This window comes from Aquarana catesbeiana, linkage group LG02 (genome assembly GCF_042186555.1).
Source record: "Aquarana catesbeiana isolate 2022-GZ linkage group LG02, ASM4218655v1, whole genome shotgun sequence".
Taxonomy (NCBI): domain Eukaryota; kingdom Metazoa; phylum Chordata; class Amphibia; order Anura; family Ranidae; genus Aquarana; species Aquarana catesbeiana.
Genome location: NC_133325.1, coordinates 198,245,570 through 198,268,854, shown reverse-complemented (window position 1 = coordinate 198,268,854; position 23,285 = coordinate 198,245,570). Strand labels below are relative to the sequence as shown.

Below are 23,285 nucleotides of genomic sequence, written 5' to 3'. Positions count from 1 at the left end.
GATCACGTTAAAGAGCCTACGTCATAGGCTCTTTACCGTGATCGGTGATGCGCTGTGTCCAAAGTACACGCCACACCAACATTTGCCGTACTGCGTGCCCCTCGCACGAGTGGCCCGTACTGAAGGACGTCATATGACGTTCAGTCAGAGCGGTAGAGCCACAGCCCGGCTGTCAATCTGCTATAGGTCAGGAAGGAAGAAGTTTAAGAAAGTAACTTTTCAGAGTGCAAAAAAAAAAATTTACAAAAAAGAACAAAAATTACCTATATTTGCTACATCTATGTAGTACTTCTATTTAGCCACCAGCTGCCATCCTTAAAGTTTGTTTCTGTTTACATGTAACCAAGCCCTTTAAAACAATGTCTGTAAAAGCGAAGACATTGCATACTTTTCTGGGTGATAGATTTCAACTTGCATGGCTGGTATGTAGAATAAATCATCAGCATATACTCTGTCATTATATTCAGACTGTACCAAACACTGATAACATGTTTCCTCTAGCAGATACGTCAAATGTCAGAACTGCACCCTTAAAAAGACAATTACATTTGTGACTTACGTTTTTCCAGTGAAATTGTACCAGCTTCTCATGTGCGTTGAAACTGCAGCCTGCTTCCCGGCACTACTGACACAAAGAAAAGTGTACAAGGAAAATGGTTACTTGGATGGCAGACCTGTATATTGTGATCTGTCTATTTCTGTACATTCTCCTAGATTCAAGTCAGTTTTCAAAAACAGAACTTGTATGAACACCAACAGTAGGGTGCCACTGCTGATCTCAGCTTCAAATGCTAGTTGCCCGACTGCCATACTGATCCTGTGGCTTCAGTGCTTTTGAGTTACTGTCCTGTCCAGAGTTCTCACTGTAACTTAACTCTGCAAAATCCAAGACTATGTTTAAGAGCCAAAGCAGAAATTAAGATGGCAACTCGATAACTCCTTGGCAATATCCTTTATTTGGCTACATCATATATACAATGCTGACATATTTCGGCTATTACAGCCTTACTCATCCGAAACATGTCAGCATTGATCCTGTGTATATGATGTAGCCAAATAAAGGATATTGCCAAGGAGTTACCAGCTTAATTTCTGCTTTGGATGTGCGAACAGGGGAGTGGGGATCCCCCAGCCTGAGCAACGAATCTTAGAAAGTATTTTTCATTTGTGTGGATGAGCTTGGGTATCTTCTGTTTGCACTTTATGTGTAAGAGAACTCAAAATTTTGATGTGGTATTATATTGAATGTACATTGCTAAAAACCGGCAATTAAAAGACTTAAAAAAAAAAAAAAAAAAAAAAAAAAAAATGGATAAATAGCGAGGAATACAAAATAAAGCAAACACATTGATCAAGGTAAACCAACGTTGGATTATGCAACAAAAAAAAAAAAGTTGGACAGCTTTTAAATTATAAATATATTGTGAAGAATAAATTCTTTAATTCTATTCAGCCAGTTTTGGGATTTAGACGTGAACTCCAGTGCTGTTGCACACTACAGCTTTCTCAAGGAACCTATCCCATGCCTTTGAACAGTGAGAGCAGCAGTAGAGAGAGAAGGTGCTGCCCCTGTAAGCACATTTACAGCATTATGACGATAACTCCAAAATTGTGTGAATATTAAGTAAAGATAATTTTTATAACTAGAACCTTAACTTTACTTATGTACATTTATTGATTTTAATGAACTGAATACAATAGCTTTCATTTAATATCTGCCTGGAGTTCAATTTTATGTCCAGGTACTAAGCAGAATACTATCACTGGAGCGAACAAAAAAAGTTGTAGGATAAGTGCCTAGGACACTATGTACAGTGGCTGACATTTTTATGCATGCAATCAACGCAATCTATATGCAATGACACAAAGAAAAAACAGTTTTCAATGCGCCCTGTTCACACCACTGTGCTGGCCTGATGTTCAGGGCGAAAGAAAGCAGGCATGTAGCATTTTGTGCTGCTGTATGAAAACTTGGGAGTGTAAATTTGTACATTTCCAATAAACTTTTTAGAAAAGTGTTAATGGCACATGAACCTCTTAACACCCAGTAAAATAAACACCAGCCTGCACGCTAAAACAGAGCAGTAGTGTGAATGGAAGTGAGGCTTTTCCCACAGCTGCCAGGCTACTATACTTTATGTACATAAATTGTAACATTCTATGTACCATGTTTGATCTTACCTTTACATGTTGCGAGATATGTTCATCATACTTCTCTTGATTGCAAAAGCCTCTGTCACATGTATCACAGTAATGTGTGTAAACTGGTTCTTTTTTCTGTTTTCTCTAAAAGTATAAAGCAAGAGCACAAAACATTTGAGTCTTTTTCATACAAAAGGATTGTCAAATGACCTAACATGCATGCAAATCTTAACTAAAGGGAAAACTTTAAAGAAAAAAAAAAAAAAAAAAAAAAAGGGAAGAGTAAGGAAAGGCTATACACTCTTTATTTTTTGCCATCTGTGTCTCATTGGGGAGATTTGTCTTCACTTCTTGTCCCATAGCTAAAACAGGATGTGAGAGGAAATTCGTCTAGCGAGGAATCCCTGGTTATCAACAGAGTCACCAAAATAGAAGATTTCCCCTCAATTTTCTTTCCTTTCACTCAAGGTGATAGTGGTAAATAAGACAAAGAGTGAATCTTCCAGAGGTACAGACAGCAATAAAAACTGATGACAGGTGTTCTAATCCCTCTCCACTCTAATCAAACCTAAAAAGACAAATGTGTCTTAAAGTGCAATTAAACTAAATGTTTTTCTTTTAAACTGCTGACAGGTAGTGCTGTGCTGTGATGAAGCGACTCCCAAGCACATGCGCGGGAGTGAAGTCATCATGGCCCGACGATTCAAGCAGCCAAATTAAGCGAACCCCAAAGGAAGACTAGGAAAAGATAGGAACACCCGGGACCAGCTGGAGGGCATCATTTGACAGGCTGTGCATACTAGCACATTATGGCATGAAGCTCCTTAGAGCACATTTTTTTTTTATAAATAGCAGAGTTTAACTTATACGTGAAGACCGCTTAATAAAAAGTGTATACACTCACCAAAAACATTGCATCTACAAGTTTATCAAGTTCATTAATTTATACTAGGTGAAGACATATTGGGGTGCATCATCATCCAATACTGCAATTCCATCACTTGCTTCAGGCATGGAGAGGTATATTCCTGTGCCTGCTTACCTTCACTGCTTTTCAGCAAAGCCTTTTACTAAAAAAGTATAAGTGGTACTTCACAAAAACCCAAGCCTAGTAAAGGCACTGGTGTTGTCCAACACAACTTAAAGTGGTTCTAAAAGTCATAGGTTTTTCACCTTAATGCATTTAGATGAAAAAAAATAAATAAATAAATAATAGGATTTTTGACTTATCGTAAAATCCATTTCTCTGAGTTCATTGACACAGCCTTCTTTATTCAGAACCATAGGTTATATCGCCCCCTACTGGAGTAGGACACTAGGCAGAAAAAAAGACTTGGCTACGCCCATGGGCAGTCCTAGGTGATATACACCCCCCTTCTCTGCTATAGGCCTTCAATTATGTAAAGAGCAGTATCAGAATTATCAAAACCCCATAGAGGGGCGGGTGCTGTGTCTGTGAATGAACTCAGAGAAACAGATTTTACGGTAAGTCAAAAATCCTATTTTCTCATTCGTTCATTGATAGACCCTTCGAGGGTAAAAAACCCCTAGACTGCAGCCTGCAGAACCTTGCAGCCAAAAGAAGCATCAGCAGATGCCAGTACATCCACCTTGTAAAATTTTGTGAAAGTGTGCACCGGCGACAAGGTGGCGTTACCGACGCCTGATGACGGAAGGCCCAGCACTCAGCGCCCGAGTCGAATGCGCCTTCCCCGGGAAGTGAAGAGCCCGACCCTTGATAGAATTAGGCCTGAGTCACCGTCTGCCTGATCCATCTAGAAATAGTCACCGAGGAAACAAACAGAAAACAGCCCCTTCTTTGGTCTGTCCATGATAACGAACAGGGAGTCTGTCGAAAAGACTCAATGGCCGCCAAATACACCTGGCAGCCCGTACCACATCTAAGGTGTGCAAAGCAAATTCCCCAGGATGTTGCGGCCTGGGACACAGAGAAGGCAACGCAATGTCTTCATTTAAATGGAAATCAGAGACAACCTTTGGAAGGAAAGAAGGACAAGGACGAAGCACCACCTTGTCTCTATGAATCACCAAGTGGGGCATGCAACAGGATAGCGTTGCCAACTCTGACACCCTGTGAGCAGAAGTAATAGCCACCAAGAAGGCCACCTTCTGTGATAGCGTGAGCATGGGAATTTCTCAAATATTTTCAAACAGAGGCTTCTGTAGAACCGAAAGTACAAGATTCAAGTCCCACAGTGGTAAGGGAGATCGCACCAGTGGAACCACATGTCGCACTCCCTGAATGAAGGTACGCACCAGGGAATGTGAAGCCAGGGAGCGTTGGAAGAAAACCGCCATGGCCCACACCTGGCCCTTGACAGTACTCAAGGACAAATTCTTTTCAACGCCCCTCTAAAGAAAAGTCAAAATCCGAGTCACCGAAAAGGAACGTGGGTGAAACCCTACTGACTCACACCATGAAATGTACGCTTTCCACGTCTGATAATATACCTTCCTGGAAGTAGACTTTCTAGCTTTGAGCAGCATCGTAATCACCGACACAGATAAGCCCCTATCCTACAACGCCTGGCTTTCAATAGCCAGGCCATTAAAGCCAGCAATGGTAAAGCAGGATGGAAGATCGGCCCCGAACGGCAGCCGCCAGGGGGCGTCTGCGACCGACGAGGACAGTCTGGGGCCACTAGAATGACCGGAATTCCTTCGGCCTTGATCCTGCGCAACAGCCGCGGCAGAAGCGGAGAGGAAAGGCGTAGATCAGACGATACTGGCCCCACAGAGCGACCAGAGTGTCTGAGGCGTTCACCAGAGGGTCCCAAGACCTGGCCACAAACCTCTGCACCTTCCTGTTGATTCGGGATGCCATAGGATCTAACTCTGGAGATCCCCAGTGTAGACTGATCTGTTGAAATACCTCCTGATGGAGGGACCACTCCCCTTGGTCCAATACTTGACAGCTGAGGTAATCTGCCTGCCAGTTGTCCACCCCGAGAATGTGAACGGCAGAGATGGCCGGGACTAAACGCTCTGCCCACTGTAGAATGCCGGCTACTATCAGGCCAGCTAACACACACCTTGTTCCTCCCTCGTGGTTGACATAGGCCACAGCTGTGGCATTGTCTGACTAGATCCGTATCGGGAGCCCCTGAAGTCGATTCGTCCAATGATACAGACAGTCTGATCGCCCAGAGTTCCAAGAGGTTGATAGGTAGCCTGGATTCCTCCAGCGTCCAGTGAACCTCAGGCCCAGGACTCCTCCCCACCCGGACAGACTGGCATCGGTGGTGACCACCGTCCAGTACAGTGGGAGAAAGGATTTTCCCTGCCAAAGAGCCGGGGAACAAAGCAACCAGATCAGGGACCCTTTGGTTCCTTGACTCTGCCAAATCTGACTGTCTAAAGACTCTGAACATTTGTCCCATATTAACAAGATCTCCCTTTGCAGGAGTCTCGTATGGAACTGAGCGAACGGGACTGCCTCGAATGTAGTCACCATCAGGCCCAGTAACCGCATGCAAGTCCGCAGGGAGACCCACCTGCTGGACAGCGGCAAGCGGGCTGCCGCCTGTAATTTCTGGTATTTGTCGTGCAGAAGGACCACTCTGGCCCGAGCGGAATCCAGAGTCAGACCCAGATACACCAATTTCCAAACTGGAATAAAAACGCAGACTTTTGGCAATTTATCAGCCACCCAAAAAGTCTGAACAGTGATTTCCACGTCACCCCTTAGGGCCACTGGGGACTCTGCTCGCAGCAGAAGGTGGTCCAGGTAGCCCGGAGCAGCAATTCCCAGCTGGCGCAGCGGCGCCAGAAACGGGGCCACCACTGGTGAAGACCTGAGAAGTGGAGGCGAGACCGAAAGGGCAACTCCGCAAACTGATAATGCTCCTCTCCCACAGCAGGAACAGCTGGCGCTGTGCACAAATCGAAATGTGCAAAAAGACATCCTTGATTTTGACGGAGGCAAGAAAGTCCCCCTGATGAAGAGATGCCACCACGGAGCGAACGAACTCCATTCTGAACTTCCGCACCCGCACATAGTGGTTCAGGGCCTTGGGGTCCAGAATTAGACGTACCGTACCCTCCGTTTTGGTGGATCATAAATAGGTTTGAATATAAGCCCTGGAAACGTTCCGACAACGGAACCGGGACAATCGCTCCTTGGAGCAACAGGCCTTGCACGGCGCCCCGGAGGGCTAACAAGCGGTCCGGAGATAGATGCAGATTGGACAGAAAAAAACTGCTCGGAGGACAAGTCTGGAACACGATCTTGTAACCAGACAGAATCACTTCGTGGACCCACTTGTTGTTTATCAGAGAGGTCCACAGGCCCGGAAACCAGCAAAGACGTCCCCCCACCCGGACTGCGTATGAGGGCCCCTCTTCATGCCAAAGGAGCCTTATCTGGGGAAGCCCGCTCTCGGTTTGCCCGACCAAGGCCAGTTGGGACCTCCTGGGGCTTGAAAGACTTCGAGCCTTTGTCAGTGGACCCCGAGGGACGAAACTTTGTGTGCTGAGAAGGAAGGGCCACGCTTGCGACTTGACTCCTTCCCCTTCTTTGTCTGTGGAAGAAAAGTACTCTTCCCCCCTGTGACACTCTTAATGATATCATCCAGAGTGGCCCCAAACGATCGCTTTGAAAGGGCAGATCAGCTAGGGCCTTTTTAGAGGCCTGGTCAGCAGTCCAACAATTCAGCCACAATACCCGTCGAAGCACTACCGCTGAAACAGAAAGCTTAGAAAGCAAGGGAGCTGCGTTCAAAGAGGCATTGCAAACAAACTGCAGCCCCTGGACCAGTTGGGCCGCTAATTTCGTGAAGGCAGGAGGAAACTGGTCACCTTCCAGGTCACGGCGTAACAGCTTCACCCATTCTGTCAGCGTTTGCGACACCAGAGCAATAGCCAAAACCGGCCGAACCAGCAATAGAGAACATAGTGCGACTCAGACTCCTGTCAGCCGGGTCTTTAAAGGCCGGAGAGTCCTCAATAAGAATTATAATGGGTTTTGTTCAACCGAGAAATCAGGGGATCCACCACAGGTGGAGTTGTCCTTTTTTTGAGCAGACTCTCCTCAAAAGGGATAATGCACAGCAAAACAATTTGGGATCACAAAGAGGCGTTTTGGACGCTCCCATTCTTTACAGGCAAGCTTGTCAAAAAAGGAGGGATAAGGGAACACTTTTGCTGCGCAAGGCGGCTTGTGGGTACCAAAGGGAACCGGAACCTCCACCGCAGCTGTGGCTACATCCTCCATTTTTAAAGTTTCCCGCACAGAAGCAATCAGTGCATCTACCAGCGCTTTCTTGTGCGCAGCCACTGGGGCAGAGGAATCATCCTCACTATCTAAAAGATCTAGGAGCACGGCCGCAGACCCCACAGATTCAGGATCTGACGAGACAGATGAAGCAGGGGAAGGCGGGGGACGATTCTAGCTAGTCCGCCGCCCAAGAGCCACCTCCACCCGGGACACAAAGGACTCCAGGGCCGCCATCAGTCTGTCAACGGACAGTCTGCAGCCTCTGACAGAGGGTCAGGTGGGGAAACATGCTCCTGAGACTCCATAGGGGGGGAGAGGAAAAAAAAAAAAAAAAAGCCCCACACCAAGAGTGACCACTACAATGGGACACCCCCCCACACCGGTAGCGGTACCGGACCACCAGGACATCCCACCTGAAGCAGAGAGAGGAGGGATCCCCCAGACTCACCACCCCACCAGCGGAGCGCTTGCTGCTTAAGATGTGGACCTGGAGCCGTTGCCTGGTTAAAAAAAAGAGGAGCTTCCACCTACCAAAAACGCCGTCCTGGGCTACACAGTAATGGCTGCCGTTGCCTGAGCCAAAATCCACCATATCATGGCCGCCGGCCATAGGAAGTCATCAGGGAAACGGACGCGCTACACGAGACTACCACAGATGCAGGAGAACCCTGTAGCCTCCCGGGATGAGAGATGACAGAGAGAATATGGGCACCTGACTCGGTGCCTCCCCCCGGTAAGCACAGCACCTAGGCGGCGCGCACCCCCCAGCCCTCAACCCCGTTCCCCAGGACCCACTACCCCATATGGAGGGGGATTACCAAGGGACGTCCAGGGCCAGGAAAAAAGGTTGCAGGGACAGAGGTCACCAGCAAGACCGACCCGGGGAGGGGCCCGTCACAAAAACCCCCTAAGGGGAGAGGGGGACATTTACTCACCATACCGGGACCAAGCCGGCACCGCTCCAGACAGAACCTCCTTGCCACCGAAGTGGGGGGGCTGTCGACCATGAGGGACACTTCGACTCGAGCCCCAGTCGTATGCGACCGGACGAGAAGTTTAACTCTCAGGGCCAGCCCCCGTCCAGTGGGGCTATGTCGCGGCCGACCTAGCGCATAGCTGCGGTCTGCACGTGCTCGCTGGCCAGACCGGGGTGACCACTGGATCGAATGTCCAGCCCATCGCCCAGCCCAGCAGTTGATTGTAGATCTCACCGGAAAATTCCAGAAAAAAAAAACAACAAACTAAAAAAATAAAAATTGCCAGGACAAGAGATTCCAGCAGGGAACTAGGTCCTTACTCCTGACTAGGCAGAAAAAACTGGAGGCCTATAGCAGAGGGGGGGTGTATATCACCTAAGACTGCCCATGGGCGTAGTCAAGTCTTTTTTCTGCCTAATGTCCTACTCCTATAGGGGGCGATATAACCTATGGTTCTGAATAAAGAAGGCTGTGTCTGTCCATGAACGAATGAGACAAAAAGAAAAAAAAACCTTTTCAGTGTCCGTTTCTACCACAAATACCTACCCAAGTCCTGCATCGATCCAGCGCTGTGCTCGTCTGCAGGTCTTCTCTCCTCTCTCCACTATCTCACAGGCTTGGCTCCTGCCGCTATCACTCACATCCAGTGAGGGAGCACGGGGCCGGGCCAAACTGCACTGTGTGTGTGAATGGACGCACAGAGCCCAACTAAGGAGCAAGCCCGCATATGTGCCACACATAGGAAGAAGCTTCTTGTGGTGGCACACGCAGAACAGAAGGAGTCTGGAAAACTGGAAAAGAGGATGTAGGGGGTGCTCTGTGCAATACCATGGCACAAAGCAGGCAAGTACAAGATCTTTTTAATTTTAGGGAAAAAAAATTAAACAAAATTTACTTTCTAACTGCTTTAAACATAGCTTCCATTTTATAACTTGCACTAGAAAAAAAAAAAAAAAAAAAAAAAAAAAAAGCAGTGGAACCAGGTTGCTATATGCAAGGTCACTACTTATTACCCATGCATGGTCTTTGTATAAGCCTTTTCCTTTTCTTGTGTGCATAAGACTGGTCTCGGTGGAAGACCACTGTGAAATGTGTATACAGTTTACTTAATACTAGAGTTTAATACCTTATGCCCTTTGTTTCCATAACAACCATTTCCGTATTGCATGTGGCTTCCATGACCATTCTGCTTAGTCCCACCTGTAAGAGAGAAATTGGATCTATGCAAGGTTGACAAGTTACATTAGTTATCTAATGCTCTTATATACTTCAAAAGCTCCCGGTCACTTGTTTCCATAGTAACCAATTCCTATCCAATCACAAAAAGAACTGAGGATATAGAAGTGTTGTGATCCACATGACACTTCTCATTAGAACTGCTACAATAATTTGGATGACATTTTAACCCACAGATCTCGTGAATACTAGATGCGTCATCATTAACAGAACAGCGTGCGTTTGACATACAACATGCATATGCTGTTGAAATCAAATTAAGAAGAGCTTGCAGAACTTGGATATCAAATCTATAAACATCACAAGCTCCACCAGCCCTAATTAATCATGTGTTTTGCTGCCAGGCTGAACAATTAAGCTATACATTCTCTCGGTAATACTTTGAGCTGGAAAACGAATAATTTTCTACCTTATTTCTAACAAATACATTGGATTTATATATTCTAGGGCTGAAACAACTAATCGATTAATCGACAACTAATCGATTAGGAAAATAATCGATTACTATTTTCATAATCGATTAATCGGCCAGTAACATAATGGGGTTAAAAAAAATTAAATTGAGCCTTTTATAGTACAAAAAGAGCAAATAATCGCTACTGTAAATGTTACTTTCACAGTTCTACAGTAAAAAAATGAATCCCTCACAATAGAGATTATCTGTTTTTTTTTGTACTATAAAAGGCTAATTTTAGGGGTTTTTTTAACCCCATTATGTTACTAAACGTCTTAGACCTGGTTCACATCTATGTGTTTTATGGTGCTTTTTGCAGAAAGGCACTGCAGTTCATTTACATGGCTTCCTATGGGACACATTCACATCTATGCTTTTTTTCAGCCGCTGCGTATTTGGAAAGGTTCAGGGACTTTTTTTTTATGCAAAACTGTGCTTTTTTGGTTCAATACACTTCAATGGAAAAGCTGCAGAAAAGCATGCGTTTTTTGTAGCAATTTGTGATTTTTAATCTGCCCAACAACAAATTGGCCAAAATATGCAAAAAAATGCAAATTGCAGCAAAATCATGTGTGCAAAAATCAAAACGCACAGCAAAAAGCACTGCAGAAACATATCAAAAGCAAACTGCATGGGTGTGTACCGAGCCTTATGCTGGCCACGCGGATCAATTTTCAGAAGAGAATATTCAGACGAAAAATCTTTGTACATTCGCTGAATGAAAGAATGTTTCAAATTTTCACTTGTTTTTAAAATTGTGTTTTTAAAATGAACAAAAACCACATACACTGTCTGAAAATTCCTTTGACCAAGAAGTTTTTCTATTATTTCCAAATTGTCACCGTGGTTGAAAATGAATGTCAATTTGACCCCACTTAGATTAGAAAATCGAACAAACGTTCTTAAAATGCCATTTTTTTTTTTGAAGGAAGACATTGTTTTTTAAATTAAAAAAAATGATCTCTGAGTCTGATGATATTTACCAGATTCACCCTTTTTTAATAGTATATATCTTCTAATAGCATATACAGTATATCTCTTCTCTAATAGTATATACAGTATATCTCTTCTGTCTGTTATTCTCAGAGTGGATTAGATATGTTGCTCCCTAACCATATAGTTATTTATATTTACCACTGCTTAGAGATATTTAAGAATAAATTGCCTTTTTTTAAAACTTTACATATTAACTAAATTATACACAACGCTTTTTTTTTTAAGCTTATCAACCGAATAATCGATTAATCGAAACAATAATCGGCCAACTAATCGATTATGAAAATAATCGTTAGTTGCAGCCTTAATATATTCCCTCACATATGTAGCACCCCCCTGAAATTACTGGGAGCAGGGAGGTACCTCCAGAGGCAGGGGGCAAGCTTACATTCACCCTAGGGCTGAGTCCATGGCTATAAGGGGAAATTAGAACAGAATTTGGGCGCCAGTCACTAAGTATTTTTTAGTGCTTTAATGAGAACTTGAAAGAAGTAGTAGGAGAGAGGTTTAGGGGAGATTTCAGATACCCTTTTTGCAGAACACTTACAGACTCATTGAATGGCAAAAGGCAAAACCGCTTTTTTTTGTAAGATCTTGGATACCTGGATAGGTCTCTCACACAAACCTAGCAGCCAATAGAATGTCTGGATAAGTCTCTAGCTAGTTACCTTGTTTAGATTGTAGAACAGCTTGACAGTACCAGAACCTTTAAGCCGACCCGGTGATACTGCAAACAGGATTAGATATAGGTGGGTCCTCCAAACGAGTCACCAGGCCCTCCTGAGAGACCAAAATTTAACCTGGCTCTCTCCAGCAAGGGTCCTCCCCAGGATCTCCGCAGCTTGGCTCAGCTTCTTCCACACAGGCAAGACAGCCTAAGGACCGCCTCAGGATTAGTAGGCCCCAGACAGGCTTCTGGGCCTACTAGCAGAACTTATAGCAACACACCCTCGGGCCAGGAGGGCCACGAGGTAACAAACCAAGAGCACATGGCACCTCCAATAAATACCCCTTCCCAGAATGCACAGCAGCCAGGAACCTCCTACTGGGCTGTTTCTGGAAAAAGAATATTCATTATAGCTCAACCTAGTTGTAATTCTCATACTGCCCTGTGGTACCAGTGACACCTACTGGCAACAGTGAGAAATGCACAACTCAGTCAAGTTTAGAACAGAACCAAATATACAATCAATTCTGAGCTGCTTACAGCTCAGCCAAAAACTAAAATTTACACTATAGCCCCAATTTTTTTTTTTTTTTTTTTTTTTTTAGGAACAGGGGGCTACACATACCAATCCTGATAAAATTTTTTACTACAATATGTTCTTGCACTCTTAATGAAATACATAGGTTTAAATACAAGAAAGACAATGACATTCTATGCCAAAATAAGTAGGGTGTACATAACTTGTACTTTGCGAATGTCTCAACATTTGCGCAAGCGTAGGAAATGTTTGTAATACATGTGTAATAGTTTCCTTGTTGGCTTTCACCGAACGAATGTAACAACCCTTAACATTCATTCCTAAGAGCTCGTTCACACCTGAGCGTTTTGTAGCTTGAAGCCTCAAGCTACAAAACGCTTGAGGGGAAAAAATTCATTATTCTCTATGGAGATCGTTCACATCTCCACTCCAAGTCGCCTGAAGCCCTAAGCCTGAAGCTCAAACAAGTTCTGGACCCTTTTTTGTTGCACGAATGGGGCAGATTTGGGCGTTTTTGGAGCATAAAGCAGATGACAAAATCTAACATAGCAACAAATGATGAAACAGATTATCATTTTTCCTATTGGCTAATAAAAAAAAATGCCAAAGCTCAAAAATGCCGGACAACGCTACATGGAAACGCGCAAATATGCCCGAAAAAACGCACGACAAAACGCTGGAAGAAACGCTCAAAAACGCTACACTCGGTGTGAATGCAGCCTAAGAGAGAATTACCTTAAAGCGGTTGTAAACCCTCACATATGCCCAGTAAAAAAGTGATTGGCCCCATGTGATACACAAAGGTGAAACAAATCCCCCCACATAAATTGTACCCGTTTATCTATAGTCGTCTTTCCCCTACATCTATTGAAAGTGCAGAATTCACACAAGAGCCCTCTGCTCTGAAAAGCAGGGGGAGGAGAGCTGGTTACATCAATGAGGAGAGCTTTGAGCTGATTGAATAGAAGGAACACACCCTACCTGCACAGGAAGAGAGCTGACGCGGTCACCATTTTTCTCTTGATGTCAGGAAAACTTGTCACAAGTGACTCATGCTGATAGCATGAGGCAGTGGACAGCTTGTAGCATCATACTCAAAAAGACTTGAGGCTGTAATTGGTGCCAAAGGTGCTTCAACAAAGTATTGAGTAAAGGCTGTGAATACCCATGTACATGGGATTTTTTTCCTTTTTTATTTTTAATAAATTTGCAGAGATCTCAAACAAACTTCTTTCACATTGTCATTATGGGGGTATGGTTTGTAGAATTTTGAGGAAAATAATGAATTTAATCCATTTTGGAATAAGGCTGTAACATAACAAAATTCGGAAAAAGTAAAGCGATGTGAATACTTTCCGGATGCACTGTATGTGTTCGATTCTGCACTGTATGTGTTCGCTTCTGCACATGAGCACGGGATGGGGATGCTTTAAAAAAAAAAAAAAAAAAAAAAATCTCTTGTTTTACTTTTTATTTTTACACTGTCCCTTTATTTATTTTTATCACTTTTATTCCTATTACAAGGAATATTAGTTACATCCCTAGTTACATTCCCTGTGATAATAAGGATAATTTAAAAAAGAAAAAAAAAATACTTAAGGAACAGTGTAAAAATAAATTGGCAAAAAAAAAAAAGCACCCCCGTGCTCGCACACAAAGGCAAACGCAAGTGCCGGTCTTGTGTCACATGTAAACAGCAATAATTGCACCATGCATTTGAGGTATCACCGCAAACGTCAGATCGAGGCCAGTAATTTTAGCAGTGGACCTCCTCTGTAAATCTAATGTGGTAACCTGTAAAAGGTTTTTAAAAATGTATGTAGTTTCTCGCCGCTGCACGGCTGTGCGCAATTTTAGAGCATGTCATGTTTGGTATCTATGTACTGGGCATAAGATCATCTTTTATTTTTTAGCAAACATTTGGGCAATATACTGTGTTTTAGTGCATTAAAATTCAAAAAAAAAATTTTCCCCAAAAAATTGCGTTTGAAAAATCGCTGCGCAAATACTGTGTGAAAAAAAAACTGCAACACCCACCATTTTAATCTGTAGGGCCTTTACTTGCTTATCCTATGCCTTCCACATTACTTTTATACCACCATTTTTTGTGATCACAGTTTTTATCGTCTCTGCATCTGTTCCTTGATGTATGATCTTAATAAAACTTATTGATTGACCTGCACCATTGGGAGCCACTCTTTTTTACATTTTTCCTGTATATATGGCTCCTGTTGAGAACACCCACCGGCTGGCTCATTGACGTTACCCGGTCGTATGGTTTGGAGTCCAGGGATCTATCGTTTGGTCTCATCCGGCCTCTCCATCTTCACTACACTAGAGCGTTAGGATTCAACAATTAGCATCATTTACTAAATTTGAGAAACACCAGCGAGTGAGCGGTGGGGGGGTGCTGAGGTTTGTCCCCTCCTGCTGCTTCTGAAAGCTTTCCATCGGCTGATGAGCAGCTCGGAGCACTTTCAGTCGCTGGCTGAAGAAAGATATCGGGATTACGACTGATAGCTTCAGCTGTAACCCCGGTAGACCACTTCAAAGCCGCAACGTATATATACGTATTGTGGTCTTGAAGTGGCTTACTATGCCCAGTGATGTGACTGGCCTCATGTTATACATGGCGATTAATCAAATCCTCCTACACAAGGTGTTACCTGTCTTCTCTTCTCTACAGCTGTTCAAAGTCCAGAATTTGTACAGCCTGTCTGAGCTTGGAGAAAAAAAAGGGGGCGGACAGCTGCAGTTACACTCTGCAGTGCTCAGTGAGGAGCACTCAGAGTTGATTGGAGGGAAGGGACTCCCCCCTTCATACAGCACATAGGAAGAGAGCTGAGGCTGTCAATCTGCTGGAGGTCCCTTCCCTGTCACTTTTTTTCTCTTGGTGTCAGGAACACTTATAAGACGTGATTCATACTGATAAAGGAAGAAATCAGCAGACAGAAATTACACTTAGGGCTCTTACTTGAGACGAGTACACACTATAGAGCAGGGATATGCAATTAGAGGACCTCCAGCTGTTGCAGAACTACAAGTCCCATAAGGCATAGCAAGACTCTGACAGCCACAGGCATAACACCCAGAGGCAGAGGCATGACGGGACTTGTAGTTTTGCAACAGCTGGAGGTCCGCTAATTGCATATCCCTGCTATAGAGGGATATGCTTTGTTCATATTTCAGGTCTGAGGTTTACAACCACTTTAACACTACCTTCTCCCCAAACTGGCAAGGCTGCTGTCCAAAAGAGTCTGCCTTACTACTTCATGCAGAATGCAAACACCCTAAGACATGTAGTGTGTTTGTACACGGTTTTGTCTCACTGTGTGGCGAGTAAGGACGGGTCCTCGGGCCAGCCCTGAAAGTCTTGGGAAGGGGTGGACATGGCCTTCTGGCTTAGTTTGCCCTCTCTCATGGGGTCTCCCTTCGGGGGAGCCCCACCTAGTACTTGGGTGGGTTCTGTTTCGGCAGACCCTCCAGAGAACGGGGTCTGTCTGGTTTCGACCAGATAGACCATTGTAAAGTACCTTTGTCCCCGTCTGGAGCCTAACGCCCCGGGGGATCAGGGAATTGGCACGTCTGTGTACCCAATGCACTTTTTTTGTGAACACTCTTTATGTGTGTGCACATTTTTTTGGCACCAGGTGAAGTTTTTTGGGTGTGTTATGCACGCCATAGGCCTTCAAAAAAAAAAAAAAAAACCCAGGTGAAAATAAAAAAAATAGTTTAAAGTAATACTACTTTAAACTAATAGTTAATACATAAATTAGTATTGCTGTTGCTTGGACACATAAGGAGTAGATAAAAAATAACTAGCTTTATATTCAAAATCAAGGAATAAGGGGTAGGGCCACCCATTTTGTTAAAAAAGAATCCGCATGCAAGCACTGAACAGAATATATTGTGACTGTGAATTGCAGAGTGAGATCTGATGACCGAGTAGGACATGCAAACTTTGACCTCATCCTGGTGTACATACAACACCAAATAATGTGTTTACCAGCCAGCTCATGTACATTTGGGAACATCATTAGAGAGCTATCTTTGCACCAAATGTTGCACTTGGTTCTGTGACACGGCTTCAAGTGTTATGGTCTAATAACAACAACAAAGGTAAATCTCTGAACACTTTCACACCATGATGAATCATCCACCATGTTTAACAGCAGGCAACAGACATTCTTTATATCTTTCTCCAAACACAACCCATCTGGATGTGTAAAAAAAAAAAAAAAAAAAAAAAAAACACCCTACAAAAAGATGTGCATATAATAATATAATAATTGTGGCTGTCAGCTTGTAGTTCTCAATGAACTACCATGGCACTGTTCAGCACTCTAGGTAGTTCATGGATACATCCTGTCAGTGTGCAAGACTACCCATACGTGGTACAAGCAGACAGCTAACTGATCTGCTGATCGCAGGTGCAATGATTTGTAGGCTCCAAGTAAAAAAAAAAAAATTATATATACACACATTTTTTACCTGCGAAAAGATGTGCATTTATTTTATTTATACAAAGTTGAACGTATCCTTTAAATCAGGCGTGTCCAAACTTTTTTCAAAGAGGGCCAGATTTGATGAAGTGAACATGCATGAGGGCCGACCATTTTGCCTGACATTCTTTGTACCATTAAAATTTGGTCTTAGTATGTTCATCCGAGCACTAATACACTGTCCAACAAGAATTCCTTTGCCTTTGTGGCTGTGTGTGGTGTAGAGATGAGCTTGGGCGTGTTACTCGGACATAAATATATCTTTTGTGGCCCCAACGAATCCCTGAGTGCCACTCAGGACTAAAGGAGGAGCTCGGGTGTGTTATTTGGATATACCGTATTCATCGGCTTATAACATGCACCTTCACTTTAAGAGGGAAGTTTCAGGAAAAAAATTAAATTTAAAACTCAAAGAGCTGTGAAGCAAAATAAGAGTCAGTGCCCATCAATGCAGCCTAATCAGTGCCCATCTACAGCCTCACCATTGCCATGAATGCAGCCTCGGAGGGGACAGGGAGGGGGGGCGGGATGAACGCAGTCAGAGTACATACAGCAGTGTCTAATAGGAAGTCCTGTCACCTATGATAGACAGAACAGTCGTCCAATGGCAGCCCAGGAGACGGGACTTCCTATTACAGACGCTGTTGAGTAAACAGATTCTCACTGTATTTAATCTGACGGCGCTCACCATGTCACGTCCCCTCCGAGGCAGTGCCAATAAATACAGTGACCACAAAAGATATATATCCAAATCACCAGAGGGCCGTATTAAACCGTAACATGGGCCACAATTGGCCAGTGGGCCGGACTTTGGACATGCCTGCTTTAAAGAATAAGTTCACCTTTGTAACATGTTACACCCATATTCAGGATGTAACAGATGCACCAGCCCCCACTCACCTAGACCTGAGAGCTAGAGAGGGATCTCCGCCCCACCCCACCCCCCGCAAGCTGTCACAATCTGCAACAAACACGGCCATGCGGGGATCCGCTCGCGTCATCCATTTACAGTGTTCTGTGAATTGGGAAAACGACAAGGTACGACACCCTTTGCAGCGGTCAGCTTGTAGTTCCCAATGAACTACCATGGCACCATTGAGTGCTGTGGTAGTGTATTAAAGTGGTGTTCCACCTATAAAACAAAAAAATGCTTGACTGTGCTGGAAATCAATCATAAATAATGAATTGGATAAAAAAAAAAAAAAAATTTTTTTACTTACCTTGTTTTCCCTGTTGCTATGCGGTCCCTCGAAATCTGCCTCTTCCAGTGCCTGGGCTGAAGACATCACTTCCCTCTGCTCCTCCGCTCGCTAGTGCTCCTGGGAGATGTATGTCACCATTTCCCAGAAGGCACTGGGCAGCGCTGAGGGCTAGAATCACGTTACTTCAAAACCGGAAGTGACGCGATTCTATGTGTATTCTGGCGCCATGTTTGATATGGTAATCCCTTTGTTTTCTTGTGAACATGGGAACATGTGCTAGCAGAGACAGAGCGACCAGCTTCGGAGAAGGACGTGTGGCGAGGGGCTCCAGCAAACTGCAAAATCTATTGCTTTTTCATTAGCAACATTTTTACACCAACAAAAAGGTAAGTAATAACTTTTTTTTTTTATTTCGGTGTACATTTTTTTTTAAAGGTTTAAATTATTATTTTTTTTTTTTTAGTGTTCACAATATTATTTTTTTTAATTTTATTCCCAAATTTATATTATTGAGTAATTATTTAATCACAGTTATATGTATGCCTTTGTGTTTAAAAGTGATTTTCTATTCCCTTTTAAAGCGATGTATTTTTTCTTGATATAAGTTAAAAAAAAAAAAAAAAATGTTTACATGCTCTTCTATTTTTTTTTTAATTCTTATTATTTTTAGAATATTTTTTACATTTTATATTGCAGACTTATTTTCTATCCTATACTCAATACAGTGGATTTTGTAAAGAAAAATATCAAAGCGCTTCAGTTGGCAGGTAATCATTTTTAAAACTATCTTTTTTTTTTGTTTTTTTTGTTTTGGTGTTGTTACAGTACATATTTTAGATCTAGGCTTCTCTATTCCACCATTTCTCATTCACTCCTACCTCCTTGCTCACTCCCTCCCTATTCACTCCATCCCACCTCCCTGTTCACTCCCAACCACCACTCAGCTCACTTCTATCCACCATCCTGCCCACTTGCTTCCATCACTCAGCTCACTTCTACCCACCATCCTGCCCACTTGCTCCCATCACTCAGCTCACTTCTACCCACTTGCTCCCATCACTCAGCTCACTTCTACCCACCATCCTGCCCACTTGCTCCCATCACTAAGCTCACTTCTACCCACCATCCTGCCCACTTGCTCCCATCACTCAGCTCACTTCTACCCACTTGCTCCCATCACTCAGCTCACTTCTACCCACCATCCTGCCCACTTGCTCCCACCACTCAGCTCACTTCCTTGCACCAGCCTGCCCACTTGCACCCACCACTCAGCTCACTTCCTTGCACCAGCCTGCTCACTTTCTTCCACCAGCCTGCCCACTTGCTCCCACCACTCAGCTCACTTCCTTCAAACAGCCTGCCCACTTACTCCCACCACTCAGCTCACTTCCTTGCACCAGGCTGCTCACTTCCTTCCACCAGTTTAACCACTTGCTCCCACCACTCAGCTCACTTCCTTGCACCAGCCTGCCCACTTCCCAGCCTGCCCACTTGCTCGCACCACTCAGTTCACTTCTATGCACCAGCCTGCTTCCTGTCACAGTGTAATTGCCTGGTTGTATCGAAGGTACGACCAGACATCTACACAATCAGTCTGCAGGACCATGGCATTACACCCACAATCTGCTGATCATGGACGCAATGCTTTACAGGTCAATTACATAAACAATAAATGCATATTTTTTTTACAAAAAGTGCATTTTTAATTTTTTTGTAAAGGTGAACTTATCCTTTAATTCTTTTGTGACCACAGTCCCTGTAAGCAGCATTGGTTCTTTCCCACCTGAAATCTCTCAAAACTCCTGAATTCTGGGTAATAATTAAAAGGAGAGGTACAGCAAAGACTTGTTTGGATGTACTTCTCCTGTGGATCACAGGAGTCTAGTTTGAAGCCTGCTGTTGGCTGACATCACAGAGCAGATCCAGGCTTGGGAAAGATCACGACCATATGGTCGGTATCCACCCACATGCCTGGACCGGAACCCGGCTCAGCCTCTCAGCGAGACACAGAGCCAGAGCAGGCCGTTCCCACCACCCTCTCCACAGCCCAGTGCTCTAGTGAAGGGGGGGGGGGCTAGAGCAGATAGCTCCCTGCTCAGGGAGCCTCGAGAACCATGCAATCAGTGACGTTTAATTGCTTGGTTCTCAGCCTTAGAGCCGGCGGGGGAATCAATGCTGCATCCACCTAGGTAAGTACTATTATTAAAATAGTAAAAAAATCCCATAACTTCTCTTTTAAGCACTGTAAATAAGTCCTATCTTCTCCAAGCAGACTACCCTGGAACCACTGAATACTCAAAAATTGCATCCAGGTTGTCCCCCTTAAAGGAACCATAACCAAGACACAAATTCCCTGTCCAGGAGCCATCTCTGATGTCAAGTACAGCATTCAACGAGAAAAATACAAAGCATTCTGTGAATGGTACCCAATGCCAGGTGGACACCCCTTGTGATTATTAAGCAGAAGTAAGCTGCTTGGCCCAGGACCCGGAGGACAGCATGATTACGGTAGAAGCTGTGACTACTACAGTGCTGCTTTGCTTCCACAGAGATGGAATATGTATAGTTACACTGGACCCCCGTAGCTATGCTAGAAAATCCAAACCTGGAGGTCAGCTTTAAAGTGGTAGTAAACCATTTGAGGAAAAAAAAAAAAAAAAAAAACTTTCCCCTGTAAGACAAATGCATAATGTGCTAGCATGCACTGCATACTAGCACATTATGGGAATCTTGCCTTAAAACGAAGCCTTCCAGCGTCACACTGTCACCGATGAGAGGGCTTCCATGTTCACCCAGTCTTCCTTCCGGGTTTGCAGCCTCCAACTACATGAGTAGTGACGATTTCAGTCCTGTGCGTGCAGGACCCCTTGTTTACGGCACCAGCTCTGAACGTCCTGAGTGTGATATGCCAGACCATCAAAGCATATGCGCAGGCGAGGGCACCGGATGCATGCACTCTTAATAGCTCCTAAACACTGCAAGTTTAGATTTATTCACAGTATCTTACAGGTAAGCCTTATTATAGATTTTCCTGTAGGTACAAGTTAAAAAAGAAAAACTCGGTTTACTAGCACTTTAAGACTGGATCACAGACGGTGCTAGACTGTGGTGTGGCCCCTCAGGGAAAACCAACGTGCCTGTATAGAACTGCAGTCTACTTCCCTCCTTTACCACAAGATCAGAGCGAAATAGGAGTGCTCAGTGTCCGGCTATGGCCCATTCCTAGGCGGGTGTCCTCCTCTCATCACTTACCTCGAGGCAGACCGGGGAAATACCCCGGCGGGGGACCCCACTGACTCCATCCTCCATACCAGGGGCTCTGGGGAGAAGCAGGCGGCAAGTGTCCATAGGCCTGTGCGGGTGTCGGAGGCCCGGAGTCTGGAGGAGATGAGAACACCGGAGGACGAAGCACTGGAGCGGGATAGGGAGCACTGTACTCCATGCTTGCAGTATGCAGGATGACAACGTGCGTGCACCACTCACTTCCGGGTACCTATAACATAACAAATAACACAGCCCTCAGCCTATGGACTCCAATAACACACACTTATCACCCGTGTGTAATTAGGTCGGACTAGCATATCTCACCCGCTTTATTTAAACAAAACCATAAAAATGTATTCTATATGAATGGCATTCCCAACTCAAAGATGGCCCAACTGCGATCACATGACCAGCTTGAAGCGCACACGTCACTTCCTAGTATAGTTAGTAGCTTCCGTTACAAATTATGATGGGTCGTCTAATCGGTCGAAACACAGGCACTCGGGGTTTTGTATTCGCTTTATTTAGACGAGGCTGACATTGCTAGCTTATATAGGTGGCCCCCAGTCGTTTCACTCCAGAATTGTATTCCTGCCACGATTTGACGTGCACGCTCAAAATTGGACCGGAAATGGCGCCTCTTAGTGACGTCACATAGCTGCGCCGGGTTAGTTCAAGATGTCCAAGGATATAATCGGTCCGGCTCTGCCTCCAGGATTTTGTACTGCTAACGAAGAGGAAGACAAGGAGGAGGGTGAGACGGGGATAGACTGAAGGTGGTGGTCTACAAAATAGAATGCTGTGGGTTCGTGAATGCGACCAATCAGGTCACAGCTGGCATTGGTTTTTTTGATGGGTTGTGAAGAGTAAAGCTCCACTTAGATTGCAATGCTGGTCTATTTCATCCTTCCTTCACTGCTTGCTGATCAGGTGTCCCCAGGCAGGCATAGAAGAGCACTTTTATAAATGAGATCTCTTACCGGTGTCTTGCCGAGAAAGTTCCCCCGGAGGATAAGGACCCCCCTGTATTGCGCTTGAGCAGTACGCTGAAAGTTGCAGAAGAAGAACAGCTGATCGTCAGCTCTATACTGCGCCTGCGCACTACATTCTAACCTAAGTCCACCTTAAAGCCCCACCATACAAGTGGACATAGAGTTAGAATATTAAAATGCTGAGCACAGCGAGGCCGTGCCTGAAGCGTGTGGCTTGTTACAAAGTGTGTGGTGTGTTTTTTTTTTTTTTTTTACACTATAGTCTTGGCACGCAGGCGCCGTGTACAGCTGACTCAGGTGTTCAGCTTCGGCTCTTTTCAGCGGCTCCCTTGTTGTTCCTACTGCGCAAGCGCTGCGCACTACAGGGGGGTCATTATCTGCCGAGGGGAACTTTCTCGTCAGAACACCGGATATAGGACTCAACAAATTCCAGGCACCTGGTTGCCATGGCGACTACAAATTGCAGCCTAGCATCTGGACTTTAGTCAGACCATTCACCGTTGGCATCAGGCAGGCCCGGACTGGTCATAGGTAGGGTTGCCACCTCATCCCTTTAAACCCGAACACATTAATTACACAGGTTCTGTGGCCAATTTAATGCAGATAAAGCACAAAGTAAGTTTATTTACCACCTTAATTAGCCACAGAACCTGTGTAATTTAATATATGTTTGGCTTTAAAGGGATGAGGTGGCAACCCTAGTCATAGGGCATACCAAGCATTTCCCCGGTGGACCGTGGCCACTGGACCGCATGTCCTTGTGGGGCCCGAAGCAGCTGGGCTGCTCCATGAGACAGCACTGCTCACCCAGCCTCTCCGAGGCTAGCCGGCGGGCATAAACTACAGGTCAGCTGACCCATGACTATGCACGGAGAGGAGCTGGAGGAGACCCCATCGCTTGATGTCGGGATTCTGCTGCAGACACCACAAGCAGACCGGAGAGATTGTGAGTGCCAAACTGTCAATGGTGGCATTTTCAGTCACTGTTAGAAAATAATTATAGGAACAGCAGTAGGGGTGGTTGTATATAAATCAATCTCTCAATTTTCCAGCCTCTGAATGCCTGTAGGAGGGAGAGG

General features: G+C 44.6%; 2 protein-coding genes across 3 annotated transcripts in view; one reads left to right on the top strand and one right to left on the bottom strand.

Moving 5' to 3' along the window:
- The window catches only part of NUFIP1 (nuclear FMR1 interacting protein 1), a 69,843-nt gene extending 48,206 nt beyond the window's left edge, over positions 1-21,637 (bottom strand). The window contains exons 1-5 of the mRNA XM_073614168.1: positions 21,539-21,637; positions 21,203-21,443; positions 9,482-9,555; positions 2,182-2,286; positions 560-622 (exon numbers count right to left, since the gene is read on the bottom strand). Of these exons, the coding sequence (XP_073470269.1) occupies positions 560-622; positions 2,182-2,286; positions 9,482-9,555; positions 21,203-21,392 (432 nt within the window). The 5' untranslated portion in view covers positions 21,393-21,443; positions 21,539-21,637. The remainder of the gene's footprint in view (positions 1-559; positions 623-2,181; positions 2,287-9,481; positions 9,556-21,202; positions 21,444-21,538) is intronic.
- Positions 21,638-21,808: 171 nt separating this feature from the next.
- Positions 21,809-23,285, top strand: part of GPALPP1 (GPALPP motifs containing 1) — a 72,576-nt gene continuing 71,099 nt past the window's right edge. For both annotated transcript variants that reach the window (XM_073614167.1, XM_073614166.1), the window contains exon 1: positions 21,809-21,968. In XM_073614167.1, coding sequence (XP_073470268.1) covers positions 21,893-21,968 — 76 coding nt within the window. In that variant the 5' untranslated portion in view covers positions 21,809-21,892. The remainder of the gene's footprint in view (positions 21,969-23,285) is intronic.